Below are 21,644 nucleotides of genomic sequence, written 5' to 3' on the forward strand. Positions count from 1 at the left end.
TCGCTTGAATCAGTTAAAAGGACAACGGCCGCGAAATGAAAAAAATATAACAAGCTGTCGTCGTTCACACAGCAATGGAGGGAGGGGGAGGAACAGCAGAGAGAGTGGGGTGGGGGTGGAGGAGGGAGGGGAGGGAAAGAGAAGACATGCGTGACGGGTACGTGCAAAAGCTTTCTAAGTCCGGCTGGGGGGGGGGGGGGGAACAAGCGAGTGGGAGGGAGGAAAGGAGCTTATGGGGATGGGGTGTGAGTGAGGGGGAGCAGAAGCCTTTGATGGTGGTGTGCGAGGCCAGGCGCGCGCCTGGGGAAGCTTCATGCTCGAGTGCCCAACATGCATTGTAGCAAATCTGCTGGTTCAAGAGACTTTGGTTCAGATGTAATAGGTTTGAGTATAAATACTCGACCTAAAAAAAGGAGGGTGGTGATGTGGCCTCCTTCCCCAGGCCGATTTCGGCCCGGGTACCCCATCCCTCAGGGGGATGTCCATTTAAAAAAAAAAAAAAACATTTTCACGGGAGGGGGGGGAACAAGCGGCCCACCTCCCAGGCTATTTTCAGCCCCAGGACCCCCATCCCCCGGGGCCAGGCCATTTAATTTTTATTTATTTTTTAAAGGCCATTTAAAAAAAAAATGTATGTTTTCACTGTAGTCAAGGGAAAATTGTCTGAGCCCTACAAGTTTGTTACTTCTACTTTTGGTTATAATTCCCACTGAATCTATGCTTTATAACTTATAATAAATACATTTGAAACTCCATTTGGAAGTGTGACATAGAATTCATCATATTTCCATGCAATATGGTCTATTGCATCTCAAATTAAGGGACCCTTGTTCCTTTAAAATACACTATCTTGGCACCATTCCTCCATGGGCTCGAAAGATTTGCCAGAAATCACACAGCTCTCTGGTAAATGCAAGTATCCTTACATCAAAGAAATTATATATTCCTTACCCTTTCAATACTGTGCTGCAAACGGAGTTTCATCCTTATTACTTCCTGCTGTCTAAAAAGTTCTTTCAGCGGCTCCAACAGAGAAGGAGGGGGTGTAATCTGAAAAAGAGAACAGCACTATGTTGAAAAATTAACAAACTTTAAAAATACACATGAGTTACAAATGTCTTGGTTGTCATGGCTACCTAGCAATGATATTTATAGACCTTTGGTAGCAAACAAGATAGGTATGTTATACCTGTTTGGTGATAATTAAAATAGTTGCATACGACCTATAAGTCACTTTGGGCCAGATGTACAAAATACTTATTTTGCATTTCCTAAACAGGAAATCGCAAATTAGGAAATGTTAAAGCAAGGGTTATGTTCAGCCTAAGCCCCCCCCCCTCTTGCTGCACCCCTAAAAACAGTGGTGCACATGTAAGCGTACAGATGCCCTAGAGGCATGTGGGGGTTTTATTCAACTTTAAAAAAAGCATTTGGTGTACTTATCTTTTTAAACTGCACATGTTTACCATCAACTTTGAGTCGATGGTAACAGCTTTTCCTAAATACCCAATTTGCATTTAGGAAATACTTTGTAAATGTGCATAGGAAATCGAAAATATTAAAAACCTATTTGCGATTTCCTATTTGGGTGTCGCAAAATGCGATTACTACTGGGTAGAAATCGCATTTTGCGATTTCCCAAACGGCCTTTGTACATGTGAAAAGGCTATTTAGCATTTCTTAATGGCCGAAATAGCGATTTGGCCCATTAAGAAATGCTAAATAGCTTCGTACATCAGGCCCTTTGTTTAGTAAAATCCTCTTGGTGACATAGCGAGGGACACACCATTACATATCACAAGAAGGTCCTGCGTTCCAAAGAATACTTTTACTAAGGATATATCAAATCCTTCAGATGTTCGCCATCTATGCGATACATGTCTGCTATTCATGCGGCACACAGTAATCGACTTTATCTCTAAATAAGTTCTCTGCATCTAACTGAGGTAATATCAGATTGGACATTTTAGTCCAGCAAGCCAAGTATATATCGCAAAAGAGAATTTTTATCTACTACCCTGACTGATCCACAATCAACATACCCTGGTTGCATTGGTATATAATAAGTAAGGCATCTACCTACCCCCTTGGGATATTTTAATTTTTTCTGAACTCTGGCAATTCTACTTTGGAGTACAGGAATTGTGATTTTTTTCCTGACGAAGGCATAACTAACGCCGAAACGCGCGTCGAAAAGTATACAGTCTTGCCACAGACTTGTCTGCTTTATATATATACTAGCAGCCCGCCCCAGCGTTGCCTGGGGCAGAAAGGGGCTGGGGGCAGTACATCCGCTCCCACCCGACCCCCTCCCGCACCGACTCCCTCCCGCCAGACTCACACGCGCCCCCCTCCTGCCCCGACTCACTCGCGCCCCCCTCCAGCCCTGACTCACTCCCGCCTCCCTCCCGCCCCGACTCACTCGCGCCCCCCTCCCGCCCGGACTCACTCGCGCTCCGACATTTTCATTTACTGCTGCCTCCTTCTTGCCTCCCCCTGCATCTCACAGTCTCACTTTCCCTTTCCTTACCAGTGCCGCCACTCCTCACTGCACAGCCGCTCATCACTGCACCGCCCTCCTCCTTCGTCATCACGCACGTCGCGTAGCGGCCAGCGCTAGGTCCCGGCCGGCGCTACTTTCAGGGGACTACTTTGTTTACAAACTTAATTTTTTTTATTTACTTTTTTTTTAAAATTTATATAGCCTATGTCCATCTACACACCCTGACATTTTCATAGATGTATCGGGTGTGTAGATTGGCTCTGTGGTTCCCGAGTTTACCTGGCCAAAAGGTGCAACTTCTCTCTTTTTAATAGTAGTATAGATATATATATGCATGCTGGGGACAGAAGAACAATAAACCACCCTTGAATTAATACCAATCGCAGTGTTTGTGGTCTGTACCTACGTCGAGGACTCTGCACTTTTGCCGAGAAGTAGGAGTTGGAACAGATATATATATATATATATATATATATATATATATTTTTTTTTTAATTTATTGGTTTTTAGGTCTCGCCTATACCATTCCGCAAGGAATGGATAGTCGAGAATTATAGGAGGCAAAAAAGTTCTCAAACCATCGGGCGGATTTCAAACAGTTCACGTGAACACAAGCACGCGCATTTCCCCACATCAAAGCCATCAGCCTTCTCCCACAGGCTTCCCCAGCGTGGGCAGTGCGCGCTGGCCTCAATTCTCCTCCCCCCTAATTGCTTTCACTTTCACGGCCACTTCAAAGGGATCCTTTCCCGGCCGCTTTCTTTTCTTTTTTATGTAACTCGTGGACTTTGAGGTCTTTATGCAATGTGACTGGTCCGCTAGACAAGCGCTCTGATACCTTAAGGCAAAGTTCGTGTTGTTCAGCAATTCAAACACATGTACCGATATCCTGCTCCTTGTCCCCAGCACCGGACAAGCTTATTGCTCCACGCTCAGTAGGAAAACGGGCAACACAACGTATAAGTACTCGATGCATGAGCAGCAGAGATCCTGTGACCATAACGTTAACAAACTTGATCTGCCAATCTGCGGGGGTGTGCTTGGAGAGGACGTGGGAGCCGTAGTGAGAATGATGATCCGCAGGCCAGACCAGAGACGGTGTTCCAACTCAGCTCCTCTACAACACGGTGCCACAACTTAATACCAACCAGACCCCCAACCATGAGGAAAGCATCCCTGCAGGCGATATGGGCTCCCTGGGCAAGAAGGACGCCCACCGAACAATAACATGAGCGTGCAGGCGGGACACATTGCCAACGACGGTGGGTAGGTTCAGAGCAGCATGATTGCGCTGTGCCATGCTCCCTCTCCAGTCTCCACTAATGCTGGAGTATAACAACTGACAGTTTCCTGCATGTACACATTTCAACTGCCATCAAGGCATATTGTGAGCCTCGGAAACTTCTAAATGTCTGGAGAGAGGATATGTCTGGAATACTGGGCCATGCTCTTTGATTTTGAGGGTATATACTTTGTGGCATTCACCAGTTCCTATGGAATTCTAGCCCTGCTAACCCCCTCATCATTCTCTCTGGCAGTTCTCTGATGTTTGGTGCAGGAGTGAAGTATCCAACCCCTGTTTTCTGATATAACAGCCCATCTGCTTATCTGTGGTTGCAAGAGTGAGTATTGGAGGTGGGAGGATTATGGCATAAGGGAATCAGGTGGAAGGAAGAGTTTATTATAATTGCCTCTTGCGTCCTCTTCCCCTACCTGCAGGTTGCACACACCATAGTTGACCTTTAAAGACACGCTGACAAACCATATCATCCAGTGAAGTCTCAGCATGAAAGGCCAGTCTGCATTCTTGGCTGTCATTTATTATCTTATCCACTCCCCCCTTTCCCCGTGTGTTCAACTTGGGTAGGCAGTTCTTATTTATCCCCGGGTATAACACTAAGAGGAGTAGTTGGAATGTTTTCTCTCCATCGCGCCTGCCGACCGGATTGCTTATGTTAGTAGTTATGATCTGACAGACCTGACAAAGTGAACACAGCACATCTGGCCATGCCCATCCCACATCGGGTGTTGCACTTATTAATACAAATAAGTGATGGTGATATACTTCAATTAATCTCAGCTACTGCTAATTACTCGAGTCACATCCCAACCCATCATTTTTTTGTTCATGATACCACCTCCGACATGAACCAGCATTATGTAATTCAGCTGCGGTCCTTCTCCAATAGGAACAGTCCAGATTGAGCTGCCAGACACGGTCTCTTTTGAGCCAGAATACAAGCAACTCCGGACAAGTGTCAATCTATTTGAGCCTCTTCGATGGGGTGCTGCTTCCTTGCATTGGCACAGTGAGCAGGGGACCCACATCACACTTAAAGCATCACAGCGAGGTAGAGAAAAAAGTGATGGGTGGAATGCTAGTCTTTATCTCAGGCACTGTTAATTACTCAGGTTCGCTTTTCAGTCATTTTTTGCTAACTGTGCCACCTCAGACAGAGCCCAGCCATAAGCAAAAGAACCTTGGTCCTCCTCCTAATAGGAAGAGTCCTGCCCAAACTTCCAAGGCAAATCCATACTGAACCGGGAAAAAAGCAACTCCACACAAGATTCAGCCAGTTTGGGCCTCTTCAGTCCATTGATTGCCCATAATGCCGGTTCAGACAAGATCCAGCCATATCGAAATCAGCATTGGCCTTACTCCAAAAGGAGCACTCCAGCCTAAACTGCCAGACGAGGACTATTCTGAGCCAGAACACAAGCAATTCCTGACTTGTTTCAGTCTATGTGGGTCTCTTCAGTATGGTGGCGCTTACAGTGGCACTGTGAGCAGGGGCCCCATGAATGAGTATGCCCATCACACTTAGGCTGTTGCACTGAGACTCTAATACACCACGGAGCACATATGTGGACCTGCCAATAAAGTATATGTAGTTAAGTGCAATGCTACAGCAGCCAATGCACATGGTCTGTTTGGTTAGGGCTGACATACGAAAAAGTCGACATGGCATAGGATCCCTTTGGGTTTGGGTGGGCTTTAGATTCATCTGCTGTGGAATTGGATGTGTTGGTGTTAGCACTGGGGTAGAGAAGGGTAGCCCGAGCTCAGTGTCTGTTGAGGTTACCTTGGCCATAGGATGTAGTTGCTGGTCTGTTTGGTCTGCTCGGGTTAAGGTGGGGGTTGGATAGGTTAATTAGGCACAGGGTCTATAGGGGGACATCACTTCTGGAATACAATTTGAAATCCATGTATAAATGTAATTTCGTATGTAGCTTATTTTAGAACTAGTTTGTGGAGATGTGTCTGATGACAGTGGCACCCTCTCAATGTGAGTACAGAGGTCATAATTTTCATCACTTGTACATACAGTGTTCTCCTCATCAGGCATTGGTACTCAGCAACTCATTGCAGTGTTGTGTGGCATGCAATACACACTTCCTCAGGTTTATAGGACTCCTCCATTTCAGTGCAGACAAAGGAAATAGGTCGAAACTTTGTCAAATAAATGCTGCACAGTTTTGTGTGTTTGAATGTGAGCCCTGCTGCATGTTTGCTCCTGTGCAACGGCTGATGCGATCAGAGGTGCCATGAGGTATGGCATCAGAGGATATCCAGAATTACCTGCAGGGAATTTACAGGTGTATAAAAAATAATAATAACTTACACTTACACAGGTAGCATCGGGCGCGATTTTTCTCGGAGCTGGTTTGCCGATCTGCATTGGCGCATTTAATTTTCAGCTAAAATAGTTTTATCTATTTGTCAGTTTACACTGGTCATAGTCTACAATCATAACTGTATGAGCACCCTTATTAATGTGCGTAATATGTCTTCTGCTAAATAATATTAAATATGAGTTTTTTATATAATTATTGGTACATGGGTAATGTGGAATATATATAGTCTCTGTTCCTTTTCTTTCTTTAGGTTCTCTCCCAAATTTAAATGAACAAACTTTATTTTAAAGTTTGGCTCATGAACCATTTTTTGGATTATAGTGTCTATTACCCCAGGTTCTTGTTCTAGGGTTGCCCGTGCTGTTTGGAAACCCATCTTTATTTGCTAGCATTAGTAAGGATCGCACTCAGATGAATATATGACGTTACATCGCAGTGTTTACACAGCGCGACCCCAGCATCACTCAGCGCAACCCCAGCATCACTCCGCGCAACCCCTGCATCACTCAGCGCAAACCCCTGCATCACTCAGCGCAAACCCCTGCATCACTCAGCGCAAACCCCTGCATCACTCAGCGCAAACCCCTGCATCACTCAGCGCAAACCCCTGCATCACTCAGCGCAAACCCCTGCATCACTCAGCGCAAACCCCTGCATCACTCAGCGCAAACCCCTGCATCACTCAGCGCAAACCCCTGCATCACTCAGCGCAAACCCCTGCATCACTCAGCGCAAACCCCTGCATCACTCAGCGCAAACCCCTGCATCACTCAGCGCAAACCCCTGCCTCACTCAGCGCAAACCCCTGCCTCACTCAGCGCAACCCCCGCCTCACTCAGCGCAACCCCTGCCTCACTCAGCGCAACCCCTGCCTCACTCAGCGCAACCCCTGCCTCACTAAGCGCAACCCCAGCCTCACTCAGCGCAACCCCAGCATCACTCAGCGCAACCCCAGCATCACTCAGCGCAACCCCAGCATCACTCAGCGCAACCCCAGCATCACTCAGCGCAACCCCAGCATCACTCAGCGCAACCCCAGCATCACTCAGCGCAACCCCAGCATCACTCAGCGCAACCCCAGCATCACTCAGCGCAACCCCTGAATCACTCAGCGCAACCCATGCATCACTCCGCGCCATCACAGCATCAATCTCTGCAACCATTCAACAACGTTCAAATATGTTCTCTCACTGTTTCAAACTTTATTACAAATGTCACAAAAAGATTTTAATATTTCACTTTTAAGATTGGATTTTTATCACAATAAAATACACTGAACATAATCTTCACAAAAGTTATTTACAAAAGTTTAAGCTATTTCCATTATAAATTAGAATAACTTTTATTATTTAAGTATTAATTATTTAAAAAAATTAAAAGCCATTGTTATTTGTAATATCAATACATCCAAGTCAAGTAAATACAAAACATGTTGCATTACAAATGCTATAGGTGTCACATTTGCGAAAGTTATAACTATTGGCATTGTAAATGACAAAGCTATTAATTTAGCTATTTTCAAAACCAAAATATAAATAAAAGAATTGTCATTTACAAGACCAATAGCTCAAACTTTCATAATGCGAGACCTATTGCATTGCAAATGCTTGTTATGAATGTGAGGAGTTCATTGTATATACGTATAGAATAATAGTATGTATTAGGATTTGTGTAATTAACGTGCAATGAGTGAATAAATTAATAAAAGATAAATATTTTTTACATTTGATACCTTTTTTGTTATTGTTAACGAGTTATACTGACTTGAGACACATATTCAGGCATTACATTGTATTGATATGATTGCTTAGGAAGTTATTCTTCATTGTGTAATACCCTGCCGTAGGAATTAGAATTATCGGGGGTCCTTGTTATTTTCGAATATTTAGACACAGGAATAATAGTCAATCTAAGCAAATGATCAAAAACACAAAACAGGTTTAAGATGGAGTCACTCAAACAAGTACCTCTATAATCACTTGTCATAAGGTGCAACATTTACCAAAACTGTGCTCCGTCAAACCTTTCAGAATATATATATATATCTATATATATGCTTATACCTATACACATACACACACTCAATGAGGCATCAGCAACTAAACCACCACAAGGCATGAGTGCACAGCAATGAGAATTGGTTACAGTAATACATAAAAAAATGCTCCTCTTCAAATACATGAAAACACGCTGGCGTACTGAAGTAATTCCAACACCCTGGTTTATTGATAACGTGTTTCGGCTATTTTGCCTTTTTCAAATCAATTTAAGTGACCATCCACCATACCATTTAGAAAAATTCATAGCAAGTGTAGAAAGATTTTGCAACAATTCTCTTTTCCAAATTCTGCAATTTATTTTGTCTTGGCATTTCTTCAAATGTCAAAATAATTCTTGAAAAGTATTAATTCATTGTGTATCATCCTTAAACATAAGCCCTATCGAAATCATAGCCCTTGCAAGATTTTTTTGTTATTACAGCAAATTTATAGAAATAATAAAAAGATCACAATTTGGCTTGTATTCACCTCTTGTATATACTGTTAACTGATCGCTAAAGTGCACCATACAATTCCTTTTACCAAACCTAGTTATATAGAGGCCAAACCTATTTTCATCTCACCTCCTAAAAAGAACTAATCATATGATAATCAAGTCCTAGTGGGCTGTTTCTTAACTGAGGCGAGACTACCAAAACATGGGTATTTGTAAAGCGCACATTTACCCGTGGGCATCTCGGTGCTGAATAACAGATGTTTATTGTTACTCAACTCAATGGCACTCATACACATAACATCACACTATAATGTAATATTGTGATCAAATCTTATCCTGCAGTTTCAAATAGCATCCCATATGGAAAGTGCTTATTTCCGGTCTCATATGTAGCTGAAGAAATGAACAGCAAGAAAGCAGAGGTGGTGGGGGGAGGAAGGAGAACAGAGGGGAGAAAAGCAAAAGACGGGGGAGGGTGAGAAAATATAAATAAAACTAAATTAAGAGCACTAATTGAAAATCCATTTCTCTCTAAAACCATTTCTGTTCTATACATAATTTCCTCATAGTAACAAAAAGCACTTTCATGTGTATTCTGACAGTTTCTCGTCCCTCTAGGAACATTCCTGTCCCATGTCAAAGTTCCTCCAAGCAGCAAGTTATTTTTGTATGTGCATTGGCAGTTTCTCACCCCTATTGAGCTCCATGGACATTTGCTTCCCATCTCGAAGTTAAAGGCCTGATTCTGTTCTTGTTAATCGCTTTCCTTGTCTCCCCCTGGTTTGTAGGGCTCAATCCCGTCAGTAACAAGGAAAGCAGGCCTATCAGAGCTGCAGTCATGTTTTTCTGCTAAGTGTCTCGCTACTAGATACATAAGGTCATTATTTCTTGAGGCACCAAAACCCTTTTCCTAACAAGCAAGATAGATAGATTCTCAAAGTATTTCGCACCACAGGGATACTATGGGCCAATGCTCTGTATACACTTTGAAACATACATGCAGTGATGTGAGCACATATTATATGCTTATGTATTTTACGGATTTCCTCCTAGTCATAGCCTTCATGTTGCTGTGTACACGCATATCCTTAAAAGATTTAGACTTAGTGTATGTTATGCCTAATTGTGGCGTAATATTATTCCTGTTTATCCACCTGATGCTAAGAGTTCCCAATGTGTAAAAGCATTATGCACCTCAGGTGATTTCTCATTGAATGTAGTAATAAACCTCCCTGTCTTGGATACATTCTAATGCAACCCAGCATAGTAGTGTATTTCTGAATGTAGTCTTCTTTGGCACTGCTAGTTTTAAAACATGAAGTGGACACCCCGTCTGTAAAAACCTGGGGATAATTTTTCTCTCCTTCTTCCGATACAGGTCAGGAGTGGTGCAATTTCATTTGGCCGTTACATGCTCTCCATAGGGAATGCTTCATTTCACTTTTAGTGACTGCAGACTTCTAGCATTTAAGACTATTCCCAGCCGTTTCGTTGCAAAACAGCCATTTAACCACGTTATCATCATAGACTTCTACATATATGTCCAGAAAATCAATTTCTCCATCACTGATGCATCCTGTGATGGATAGGTTTAAATCATTTTGCAAACTGACAATAAAACCCTTCCAATCGGTCATCATCATATATTACAAATTGATCGCCAATGTAACGAATCCACATCATATGATTCATGTATCTCTCACTTTCTAGGACCACCTGCACCTCCCATCAGCCCATAAAAAGCTGTGCATAGCTGGGGCAGCAGCTGACGCGCATAGTAGTCTCAGATGTCTGTTAGAAATATCTTTCCTCTAACATGAAAATGATGATCTTTAAACAGAATTCAATCATCGTCATCAACATATTATGATCGTACTTGATCTACTCTTAATGAAATGTTTACAGGCTTGTAGACCATGACCATGTTGCATACACGTATACAGAGAATTTACGTCGAGGGTTAACAATAGGAAAGTAGGTTCCCAATAGATGTTTTCTACTTTCCAAAGAAAGTCAGCACTGTCATGACAATATGAACTAGTCTGTCCTTTTTACATCGAAGCCTACCAGACAGCAGAGCTGTCTGGTTTGCTAACGACAACTTGGGGACATTGGGAAAGCCTACCAGGGAATGCATTCTGACCATTGCTTACCATTGGCGTGATTTGTAACTCACATTTGCTTGCTTTCTATGTGCTGGATCTGTTTATTTTAGGCTGCCCAGCTTGAGTTTGTCCCTCCCCGTGCCCAAACCATATTTACTGTATTCTTCCACCATTACAGGATTTCTGTAAACAGGCATTTACATTGTGTTCTTATCTTGTCACATTTGCTGTGCATTCAAAGACAGAGGTACATGACAGGCTCGGTCTTCCAGGAAGCTTGGCGTTTACTTTTCTGTCACTGCTTAAAAGTGAGAGGATTTATGTGGCAATAATGCTAGATACTGGGGAAGTGCTTGAGGACTGTAGGTCAGCTTTTTTTTCTAGCACAGAACAAAATGTATATGAACTGTGCAGATATATCAGAATGAAAAAATGTACAAATGAAGTATTTTTTGTGCGAATTCTGAAATGTGAAAATAAATATTTTAATACACAAAACAAAAAATCAATAATCTAGGTAATGGTAATTTCAATTGAAGATGTGTTGTCTGTAATGGCAGTGTGCTACCACACCATGCACCATCCATTTTACCCATCTCCACTCTACACCACTAAACCCTACTTTGCATGCCACTCCACACTGTGTCACTACAGTCTACTCTGCACTACTCTATGCCAACGCTCTTTACCCCACACTACTGCAATATGCACCATAGCACCCTTAGCCACTGCACTCTATGCCACTATACTCTATACTACTCTAATCTCCTCTGCACTATACGCCACTGTACTCTGCCATGCACCACTCCACTCCACTCTGAAACAATGCACTTTACGCTACTGCACTAGGCGCCTTTGCACTTAGTGCCACTCCAAATCACTGCACTCTACACCACTTTACTAAAAACCATGCACTCTATGCCACTGCACTCTACGTTTAAATACTCTGGACCACTGCACTCTACGCCACTATACTCTACTCTGCACCACTGTACTCTAGGCAACTCTATTTTGCACCACTCTATGCCACTGCACTCCATGCCAAATAACTCTACGCCCTTCTAGGTGGCTGGAGCTTATAACTCGGGTTTAGGGCCTTTAACAACCGGTATAGCCCTTGCCAATGGGCTATAAAGGTATATTAGAACATTGGAATGTTCAGAGCTTCATGAAGACAATGGAGTGGCTCCTTGCTGAAAATGGCTGGTATAAGCCTTCTGCTCCAACATTCAAATGTTTGTCTTTCAGTTTCTCCCTTTTTAATTTAGAAAATTCTACTATTAGTGAGTGGAATGTTTTAATAGCCATAGAGCTCATATGCCTTCGACTATATCAGTTGTGATAGGTCCAGAATATGTATCAACATTGCTTATATTGGGTTTGTCATGAATGAAAGCACATGATTGAACACTGAATGCCAGGTCTGTTGTCCACTGGTATGTTTATACATTGGTGGGTGCAGATATAATTTATTTATTTATTTATTTTGTGATTTCTAAAGCGCCTGGTGACCCGTAGGCATCCCCGTGCTATAAATCTATGTGGACCAGGAGAGGGGGAGGAGGGGATGGACTATTCGGGAAACAGGAAGGTTTTAAGTTTTTTTCGGAATAGAGCGTGACAGGGTTCCAGACGAAGACTGCGTGGAAGAGAATTCCATCCTGTGGAAGCTTTGACCGAGAAGCGGCGACCACCGGTGCGAGCCTTCTTGAATTTAGGTACAGTGGCCAGATGTTTGGCGTCGGAGCGAAGGAGTCTGGGGGCTTTTTAGGGGGTAACCATGTCTTTCAGAGCGGCCGGACCAACCCCATTGATGAGCTTATGGGTGGTGCACAAGGCTTTAAACTCTACTCTCTGGCGGACAGGGAGCCAGTGTAGGGCCTTAAGAGCCGGCTTGGCTGAGGCTCTGGGTGGGAGGTTCATAATGAGCCTAGCCGCCGCATTTTGGGTGCGTTGGAGTTTAGCCAGGGTGAATTCCGGTGCCCCAAGATAGATGGCGTTGCTGTAGTCAAGCCTGGCTAAGATGAGCCCCTGGACCAGTAGTTTCCTGGATGGGAGGGGGAGAAGAGGGAGGATCTTGTGAACAGATCGCAGGATACCAAAACAGGTGCCAGCTGTTTTGACAGCCTGAGTCCTCATGGTGAGGTCAGGTTCCAACCATACTCCTAGTGTTTTGATCTCTTTTTTTGGTGTGGGAATTTCACCGAAGGCGTCCGGCCAGACTGATGGAGGGATGGACGTCCATTTATTGCCCAGGAGCATGATTTCGGTTTTTGCCCCATTCAGCCTCAGCACCTTTTTATACTTCAAAATGCTTTCACACATATTGGTGATGGTGATTAACAATATGATAGATACTGAGGACGGTCGTACTTTCCATTTACAGGTTACAAGAATGATTACCTGGGAGAAATGGGTTTAATATTTAGTGTTCTGGCCCTTAAGAATCTACCACACATTCCAGGAAGTTAAAGATACTGGCATTTCCCAACTAAAGTTCAGGCACGATTTGCTACTTTTAAACATGTGCTAGGTGGCATGCCAATAAAAAAGACAAATCATCCTTTGACACATTTTTACCAATGGCATCACTGTTCCAGCACTTTGATACAGAGGATCTAGTCTGAGCAAACCAAACAGCTGGTGACGGTGGTTGCATCAGCCAATTTTAACAACACTAGTGAGAAGGCTGAATAGGAAACTTCCACTACAGAGAAAATCTGTCTCACAATCCCCACCCCCTCACAAGTAATCTCAGAGAAGACCAATGATGACAAGCCTGGGATAGTGCATAGCAATAGTAAATGGACCCACTGGTACCTCCTATGACGTTGCTCCTCATTTGTTAATGACCAGTCCCGTACCACAGTACCTAAATATTTTCTGCGTATACCGGCCAGGTGATAGCTGAGGATTAGCTATTATTTTAAGACTCAAAACGCAAACATTGATGGTCTATAAATGCCTTTTGGCATATAATGTTGAATGTGTAATTGATGTTTTTTTTAATTAACGAATTTATTTAGCATTTTGGTTTAAACATAACACACATTGCAGTCAACATAAATATCGGTGCAGACAAATATCCACAGGAATGTGGCACCATTCCATACTCTTGACTTGTATAAAAGAGTTTATCAAGCAAAGTCTAACAGTATTACCCAACACACGATAGCTGCTGTGTCCCCCACCCACCCGACCTAAGCAGTACATATGCAAAAATGTACTGCAATGGAAAGATGGAGCAGAGGTGCATTTGCAATTGCGAGGGTCAAGGTGGGTCACCCTCTGTGTCCGAGGGAGACATCACCCAGGGATCTGAAGCCTTTAGTGTTTTGTACATAGTTTGGTGTATTCTCCCCGTTCTATGTTGTCATCGTATTTAAGTGGTAAATGGATGCCATGTTGTGTCTACTTTGGCCACCCTCTACCTGCTAATGGTGGTGACCTTTTCCATGGAGAGGGGATCCCATACACTTCCCTATCACATATTTAATGAGGGCGCCTGAGGTTGCTTCCACATCTGTGCTATGAATAGTCCTGCTGCTAAGAGTAGGTGAGAATGAAAGCTACCCCTGCAGAGTTGACGTGGGATAGAGCCTATCTGTTCCGGGATCGCCCAGTTTTAATGATTTCCTGTTAGAGGGTGCCCCATTTAGTATTCCTCTGGACATCTTTTTACTTAGTAGTGCTTCACAAAGACAACAATATGGAGACTAAGGCCTTGGTTACATAAGGACATCCAGGGAGATATCAAAGATAAGGCATGGAACATCTAAACATGCACTCACCTTAGACTGAGTTAGTGTCACTTACCAGCGTAGAGAAGTTAGGACATCAAGGAGAACAGGAGTTAAAAGGTGCAGCAACAGGGTGAGGAGAAGAAAAAGAAAGAACAAAGCACGGGCAATGAGAGGAGAGAGAGGGAAGAAGAGCCAATAGAAGAGAGCACAGAGGATGGAGAGAGAGGTGGAGGGATGAAAAAGGGAAAAAAGGTGGGTAGGCATTACAGAAAGTCTAGGAGTCAGATGGGTCACATATCAGATGGTACCGTCATCTAACTGGGTAAACTAGTTCCAGATAGACAGAGCTGCTCCTGAGAAAGATTGGTAGGTGAATAGAAGATCTCATTTTCTTAACTCAAGTCCGAGTATGTCTTTAGTTCCTATGTGTTTACTTCCTCCGAAAATTCATTGGGGACTCAAAGATAATTGGGCAGAATAGAGTAAATGTCTCTAAATGCTGCCAGAATGAACTTAATGCTGACCTTGAGGGAGGGCAAATGGAGCCTACCTATGGCAATGTGGTTAACTATTAGGGTACTGACAACAATCTAGCCACCCCATGTAGACTTCAGGGTGGAGTTTCCATCAATGAAGGATATTAGGCTTTTAGTATATCCAAGAACAACAAGGCAAAATGACACTGGGGCAAGAAAGGTTTAACTTTTTTTTGTCAGAATAATGTAGCTCTGACCAGCTTCACGGTGAGTCAGAGAGGAAAACAACAGGGATGGGTCCTTCTGAAAGCTATTGGACTTAACTTCATAGGACAGTAATGTAGATGGGTGAAGCTGTCAAATTGAACTTGTGCTGTTGGTTGCTCTGAAAAAGGATTCATTCAGTTTTCTGAGGATTGAGTCCAGAGGCGGGCAAGCTTACAAATTAACAGAGAGAACCGAGGCTGAGCAAAGCCAATGGTCTTTCTCAGGTCTTAGAGTCTGTTCTAGAGCTGCGCGGTGAAAATGTTTTTATATATATATATATATATATATATATATATATATATATATATATATATATATTACCTACTGGCGGTCGCCAGTAGGTAGTTATAGTTAGGATAATTTTCAATGTTAAATCTCAACATTCTATTTTGAATAACTTTGGCGCCGGTTGACGAATCTGCCTGAAATTTTCAGGAAAATGGTCTCATGGCGGTCCGGTCCTTCCCTGAAAGTTTGGGGGGGATTCGTCAAGCGGGGGCCGAGATAAAAGGGGGGTCCCAAAACGCGTTTTCCCCATGTTAATTTCCATAGGGCGGTCGATTTCACTTTTAGCCCGAACGGCTGAATGGATTTCCACCAAACTTGGCAAAATTGTAGGGACTGGTAGCCCGATGTGCCTTTGCTATGTCTCAAGATATGTGCTCCAGTGGATTTTGAGTAATTAAGGTTCAAAAAAATATATATATCTATAGCAGCGCTCCGGTAAGCGCACCGGTACGCGCACCGGGCGCGTCACGCGACTTGCGCGGAGAAAGCTGATTGGCTCTGGGGTGTCTGTAAACATTCTAAACAGTCCGGAGCGGCCGCCATCTTGTGTCTCGGTAGGATCGAGACACAAGAGGTGGCCAAAACAAAGGGGGAAATGACCATAAGGGGGCAGAGTAGACCCCCCTTGACCCCCTAGGTTTGATGTGGGGGCCATAAAAGGGCCCCACGGGGCAAAAAAAAAATAAAAAAATTTTTTGATTTTCGCGGGGTGAGCGCCCGGTACGCGCACCGGGCGTGTCACGCGACTTGCGCGGAGAAAGCTGATTGGCTCTGGGGTGTCTGTAAACATTCTAAACAGTCCGGAGCGGCCGCCATCTTGTGTCTCGGTAGGATCGAGACACAAGAGGTGGCCAAAACAAAGGGGGAAATGACCATAAGGGGGCAGAGTAGACCCCCTTGACCCCCTAGGTTTGATGTGGGGGCCATAAAAGGGCCCCACGGGGCAAAAAAAAAAAAAAAAAAAATTTTGATTTTCGCGGGGTGAGCGCCCGGTACGCGCACCGGTAAGCGTACCGGGGAGTGTACCATGGGGAAAAAGAATGACAGTTTTAAAAGTAGCTGATTAGAAAAAAAAATGTTTAGTTGTTTTTTTTATATATACACATACATATATATAAATGCATATGCACATATATATATGCATATATGTCTATATGTGTGCTTGTAGAGAGAGGTAGAGAGGTAGAGGTGTAGAGGTAGAGAGGTAGAGAGGTAGAGAGTAGAGAGTGAGTAATAGAGAGTAGAGAGTGAGTAGTAGAGAGTAGTAGAGAGCAGTAGAGAGAGTAGCAGAGTGAGTAGTAGAGAGTAGTAGAGTGAATAGTAGAGTGAGTAGTAGAGAGTAGTAGAGAGTGAGTAGTAGAGACTGAGTAGTAGAGAGTAGTAGAGAGTAAGTAGTAGAGTGAGTAGTAGAGAGCAGTAGAGAGTGAGTAGTAGAGAGTGGGAGAGAGTAAGTAGTAGAGAGTAGTGGAGAATATTCCAAAGTTTGGCACAGCACCACTTTCACAATGAGTCCAATCAAATCATATCACTTAGAGTACTTATTGAAGCGCTGAATCTTGGTGTATATTCAAATGCTTTTATTTTCCTTAAGTTTATGTACCACAGCCAGCCGAAACGTTTCGTTCTGTACAACAGAACTTCTTCAGGGCGTTCTTATTTCCTTCAAGTTATGTCGGTATCCCGTTGTCATATAACTAGATATTTCTTCCAAATGTTAGACGAGACATAAGTATATTCTTATTAAAAGTGACTAGGTATCAATTTTACCCACACAATTCGGGCAGACTTGAGTAATTTATAGCATCCTCAAAGTCAGTCTTTCAAAAATTCCAAAGTATAGGACATGATAATCCAAATCCAAATGTTTCTCAAGAAAAGTCATTTACAATCGTTCGGAATATCGGTGTTTGGGCAGATATGATCCAGGGACCCCCAGTATGCAAGGGGAATTAGTCCCCCCTCTGCAAAGGCGCCAGTGGCCTGCATTGCAGAGAGGTGTAACAAGGGTGTGGCCTCATTACACTTCTCTGCAATGCAGCTCCCTCGTGCATACTGGAGGGTCCTGGTGGACTAGTTGACCCCAGGGACCCCCAGTATGCAAGGGGAATTAGTTCCCCCTCTGCAAACGCGGCAGTGGGCTGCGTTGCAGAGAGGTGTAACAAGGGGCATAGTCTCATTACACCTCTGCAATGCAGCCCCAGGCGCATACTGGAGGTTCCAGGTGGGCTAATAGGCCCCCAGGGGCCCCCAGTATGCAAGGGGAATTAGTTTCCCCTCTTCAAACATGCACGGGGGCTGCGTTGCAGAGAGGTGTAAAAAGGGTTGTGGCTTCATTACACCTCTCTGCAATGCAGTCCCCTGGCGCATACTGGAGATTCCTGGTGGGCTTTCAGGTCTTATATAGTTAGGAATTAGCATTAAAAAAACCTTTGAAATTCACTGAAAAAACCACAGGTTTCACACCAGTTATAGTTAGGAATTAGCATTTAAAAAACCTTTGAAATTCACTGAAAAAACCATAGGTTTCACACCAGTTATAGTTAGGAATTAGCATTTAAAAAACCTATTAAATTCACTGACAAAACCAGTTATAGTTAGCTGGAAATTTTACTGATATAAAACCATTGAAATTCCCACGTTATAGTTAGTCGGACTCACTATAACTTGCGCGTGCAATGCACTGCTGATGACATCACATATTACATCACTCATGACATGGTCAGTGACATCACTCATGACACCATCCTTGTGACATAGTGACAGACCTCCTTTCACTATAATGTAACCCTTGAGACACATATTCAAAAATAGAAACTGAAATTTTTAAAAAAATGGAGATACCTATATCAGTTACAACAAGCAATTCAGTAATTCCACTATCTATATACACATCCACTCATTCACCAACAGTTCTATATAGTCACTCATACATATACTCACTCATCATATGAAGTGATACACCTATACATCCTGTTACACACCGACATTCATCCAAAAGTTACTCACACACATATTCACACGTGCAAATAAACTATTGGACATCCATTTATTTGAATATAGAGTTATACACACACTTCCACCTTACTTCTATTGAAAATTACACATATTTATTCTCTTAAACAATCACTTATAGAAACACATACTTATTTAAAAAGGAAATCTTACAATCTCTTACTCTCACATATACTCACTTATATACATCAATATTCATATATACTAGATTAAAACATATGTAGTTACTGATAAAGACACTAGTGAGACAGTCATTCACTCACTAACAAACACATATAGACACTCATCCACCCATACAGTCCTGTACATATGCTGTCTTCAAAACACATACAAACAAAGAGTCAGTCACTCATGCATCTATGTGCTAAGTAATACCCCCACCAAACCATATAGACACTCATACTGATACTAATAATAATATCAAATAACCCATATACATACGCATGTTGCTACTTATCAACACATGTAGCCACTTATACACAAAGTGAAACACTAATATATGTATTTAAATTTTTAAACATAACTCACTAATATTTATTTTTCAGAAAGACACATATTCACTGGATGGTGTCATCAGTGATGTCATGAGTGATGTCACTGACCATGTCATGAGTGATGTAATATGTGATGTCATCAGCAGTGCATTGCACGCGCAAGTTATAGTGAGTCCGACTAACTATAACGTGGGAATTTCAATGGTTTTATATCAGTAAAATTTCCAGCTAACTATAACTGGTTTTGTCAGTGAATTTAATAGGTTTTTTAAATGCTAATTCCTAACTATAACTGGTGTGAAACCTATGGTTTTTTCAGTGAATATATATATATATATATATATATATATATATATATATATATATATATATATATATATATATATATATATATATATATATATATATATACCCGGGCGACCAATCATCTCCGCAATTAACAGTCTAACGGAACATATGTCCCAATATATTGACCACTTTTTACAAGACTTTGTCCAGAGATTGCCCTCATACCTGAAAGACACAGGGGACTTTTTGGCCAAAATAAAGGACCTAAAATGGTAATCAGATTACTTGTTGATCACTATGGACATTACCTCGTTATATACGAGCATTAGCCACAGAGATGGCATGCGGGCAACAGAATTCTATCTTAGACAAAGAGATGCAATCTATGTAGAACATAGTAGAATGCTTTTAGATATGATGGATTTTTGTTTATATAACAACATTTTTCTTTTCCAGCACATGTTATACCAACAAATACGAGGTGTAGCTATGGGGGCAAGTTTCTCCCCCAGCTACGCCTGTCTCCATATGGGGTGGTGGGAGGAACTGGTCCTCCATAGAAATTTTAAAAACACACTAAATGACCATGTGAAATGTTGGTGGAGGTATATCGATGATTTGTTTGTTATATGGAGGGGCACAAAAATAGAAGCTGAAATATTCATCGACAAACTTAACCAAAACGATATCAACCTACATCTTACTGCAGATATCAGCCCTACCAAAGTGACATTTTTAGATGTTGAGGTATATATAGAAAATGGCAATTTGGAGACAAAAATGCATAGAAAGCCGACAGCGGTAAACTCCATTTTACACGCGAACAGCCATCATCCAAAACATCTAACACAAAGCATCCCGTACGGGGAAAGGCTACGGATAAAACGCATATGTAGCACACCACAAGAATTAATGAAAGCACAAGAATCAAGTAAAATCAGATTCTTACAACGTGGGTATTCTAGATCATGCATTGAAACAGCAATAAAGAAAAGCAACGAGGTAGACAGAACTTCACTCTTAAAAACAGCCTTAGCAAAAGCAAATACGGAAGTACCAGAAACATCTACACAAATAGAAGACTTTAGAATGATTGTGAGGTACAACAAACAACACAGGGAAATCAGACGCATCATCCAAAAGAATTGGCCATTGGTAAAAAATGACCCAGTATTGGGTCCACATTTACCAAATAAACCAACGGTCACCCATAGACGAGCACCAAATATGAGGGATCGTCTGGTAGTAAATAACCCTACAGAAATCCCCAAAAAGAACTGGTTTAACCAGAGGAAAGGATTCTATAAGTGTCAAATTTGCAAGGTATGTCTAAATGGAGTAAATACAAAAGGTTTTGCCTTAGCATTTGGAAAAGGAGAACAACAGATTAAACAAATGCTAATGTGTAAAACCGAATATGTAGTCTATATCCTCGAATGCTCCTGTAAGTTAAAATATGTGGGAAGTACGAAACTGCAGGGGCATAAAAGAATATTGCAACAAATACGTGCGATCAAGAACAAAGACCCAACCTACCCGGTTGCCCGTCATTTTAACGAGAAACACCAAGGTGATGTCAGATTACTCAAATACTACTTAATTGACACCATACCCCCAAGTAAGAGAGGGGGGGATAGGGATGAAAAAGTTAGAAAATTGGAAACTAGTTATATATTGAAGCTAGATTCCAAACATCCCTATGGGCTAAATTTAACGGAAGATCTATACACCGGCCTATGAAAACAGTTAAAAATCATATGGCAAGATAACATCTTGATGATTAGATAATCTAAAATGATAGGTGAGAATTACTGACACATTCACAATATACAAGTAAAAAATATTGGTGTAGTCTCGCTAAATGGAAGTGTAAGAATTCAGAAATGGCCTCAGTAAAAAATGGAAAAATAACAAAAATTTTTTTTAACAAAACGCAACTTTTTTAAAATATAGGTACAATCATAGTGTATGATACTTTGGTTGTTGGTTGTAACATTATAAATAAGTTTCCTTTTTTCCACCTATCAGGTTTTTGCACAATAATATTTTAATTTCACTTGTCTTTTTTCACTAAGCACATATCCTTACCAGAGGCTTCTGAGTAGGACTATGAATTCCGCTACAAATTGTCAGAGACAAATATCTGGGCCTAGCATATAGAGGTACCGAAAATGTTTAACAGACAAATACAGAACTGCTTAATTTTGCACATGCAACTTTGCACTGCTGGTATTGATACCAATAAGAAATATATGCAAAATAGAGCTCAAGAGAGAAAAAATGTTTTTTAGATAAATTCGTATTTATTTATTTATATATTTATAACATTTAAATCT

At 41.9% G+C, this 21,644-nt stretch overlaps 1 protein-coding gene across 1 annotated transcript in view; it reads right to left on the reverse strand.

The window, feature by feature from the left end:
- Window positions 1-21,644, reverse strand: part of ANKRD12 (ankyrin repeat domain 12) — a 429,381-nt gene that overhangs the window by 50,041 nt on the left and 357,696 nt on the right. The window contains exon 10 of the mRNA XM_086964948.1: window positions 952-1,050. Coding sequence (XP_086821074.1) covers window positions 952-1,050 — 99 coding nt within the window. The remainder of the gene's footprint in view (window positions 1-951; window positions 1,051-21,644) is intronic.

This window comes from Lissotriton vulgaris, chromosome 4_1 (assembly GCF_964263255.1).
Source record: "Lissotriton vulgaris chromosome 4_1, aLisVul1.2, whole genome shotgun sequence".
Classification (NCBI taxonomy): Eukaryota; Metazoa; Chordata; class Amphibia; order Caudata; family Salamandridae; genus Lissotriton; species Lissotriton vulgaris.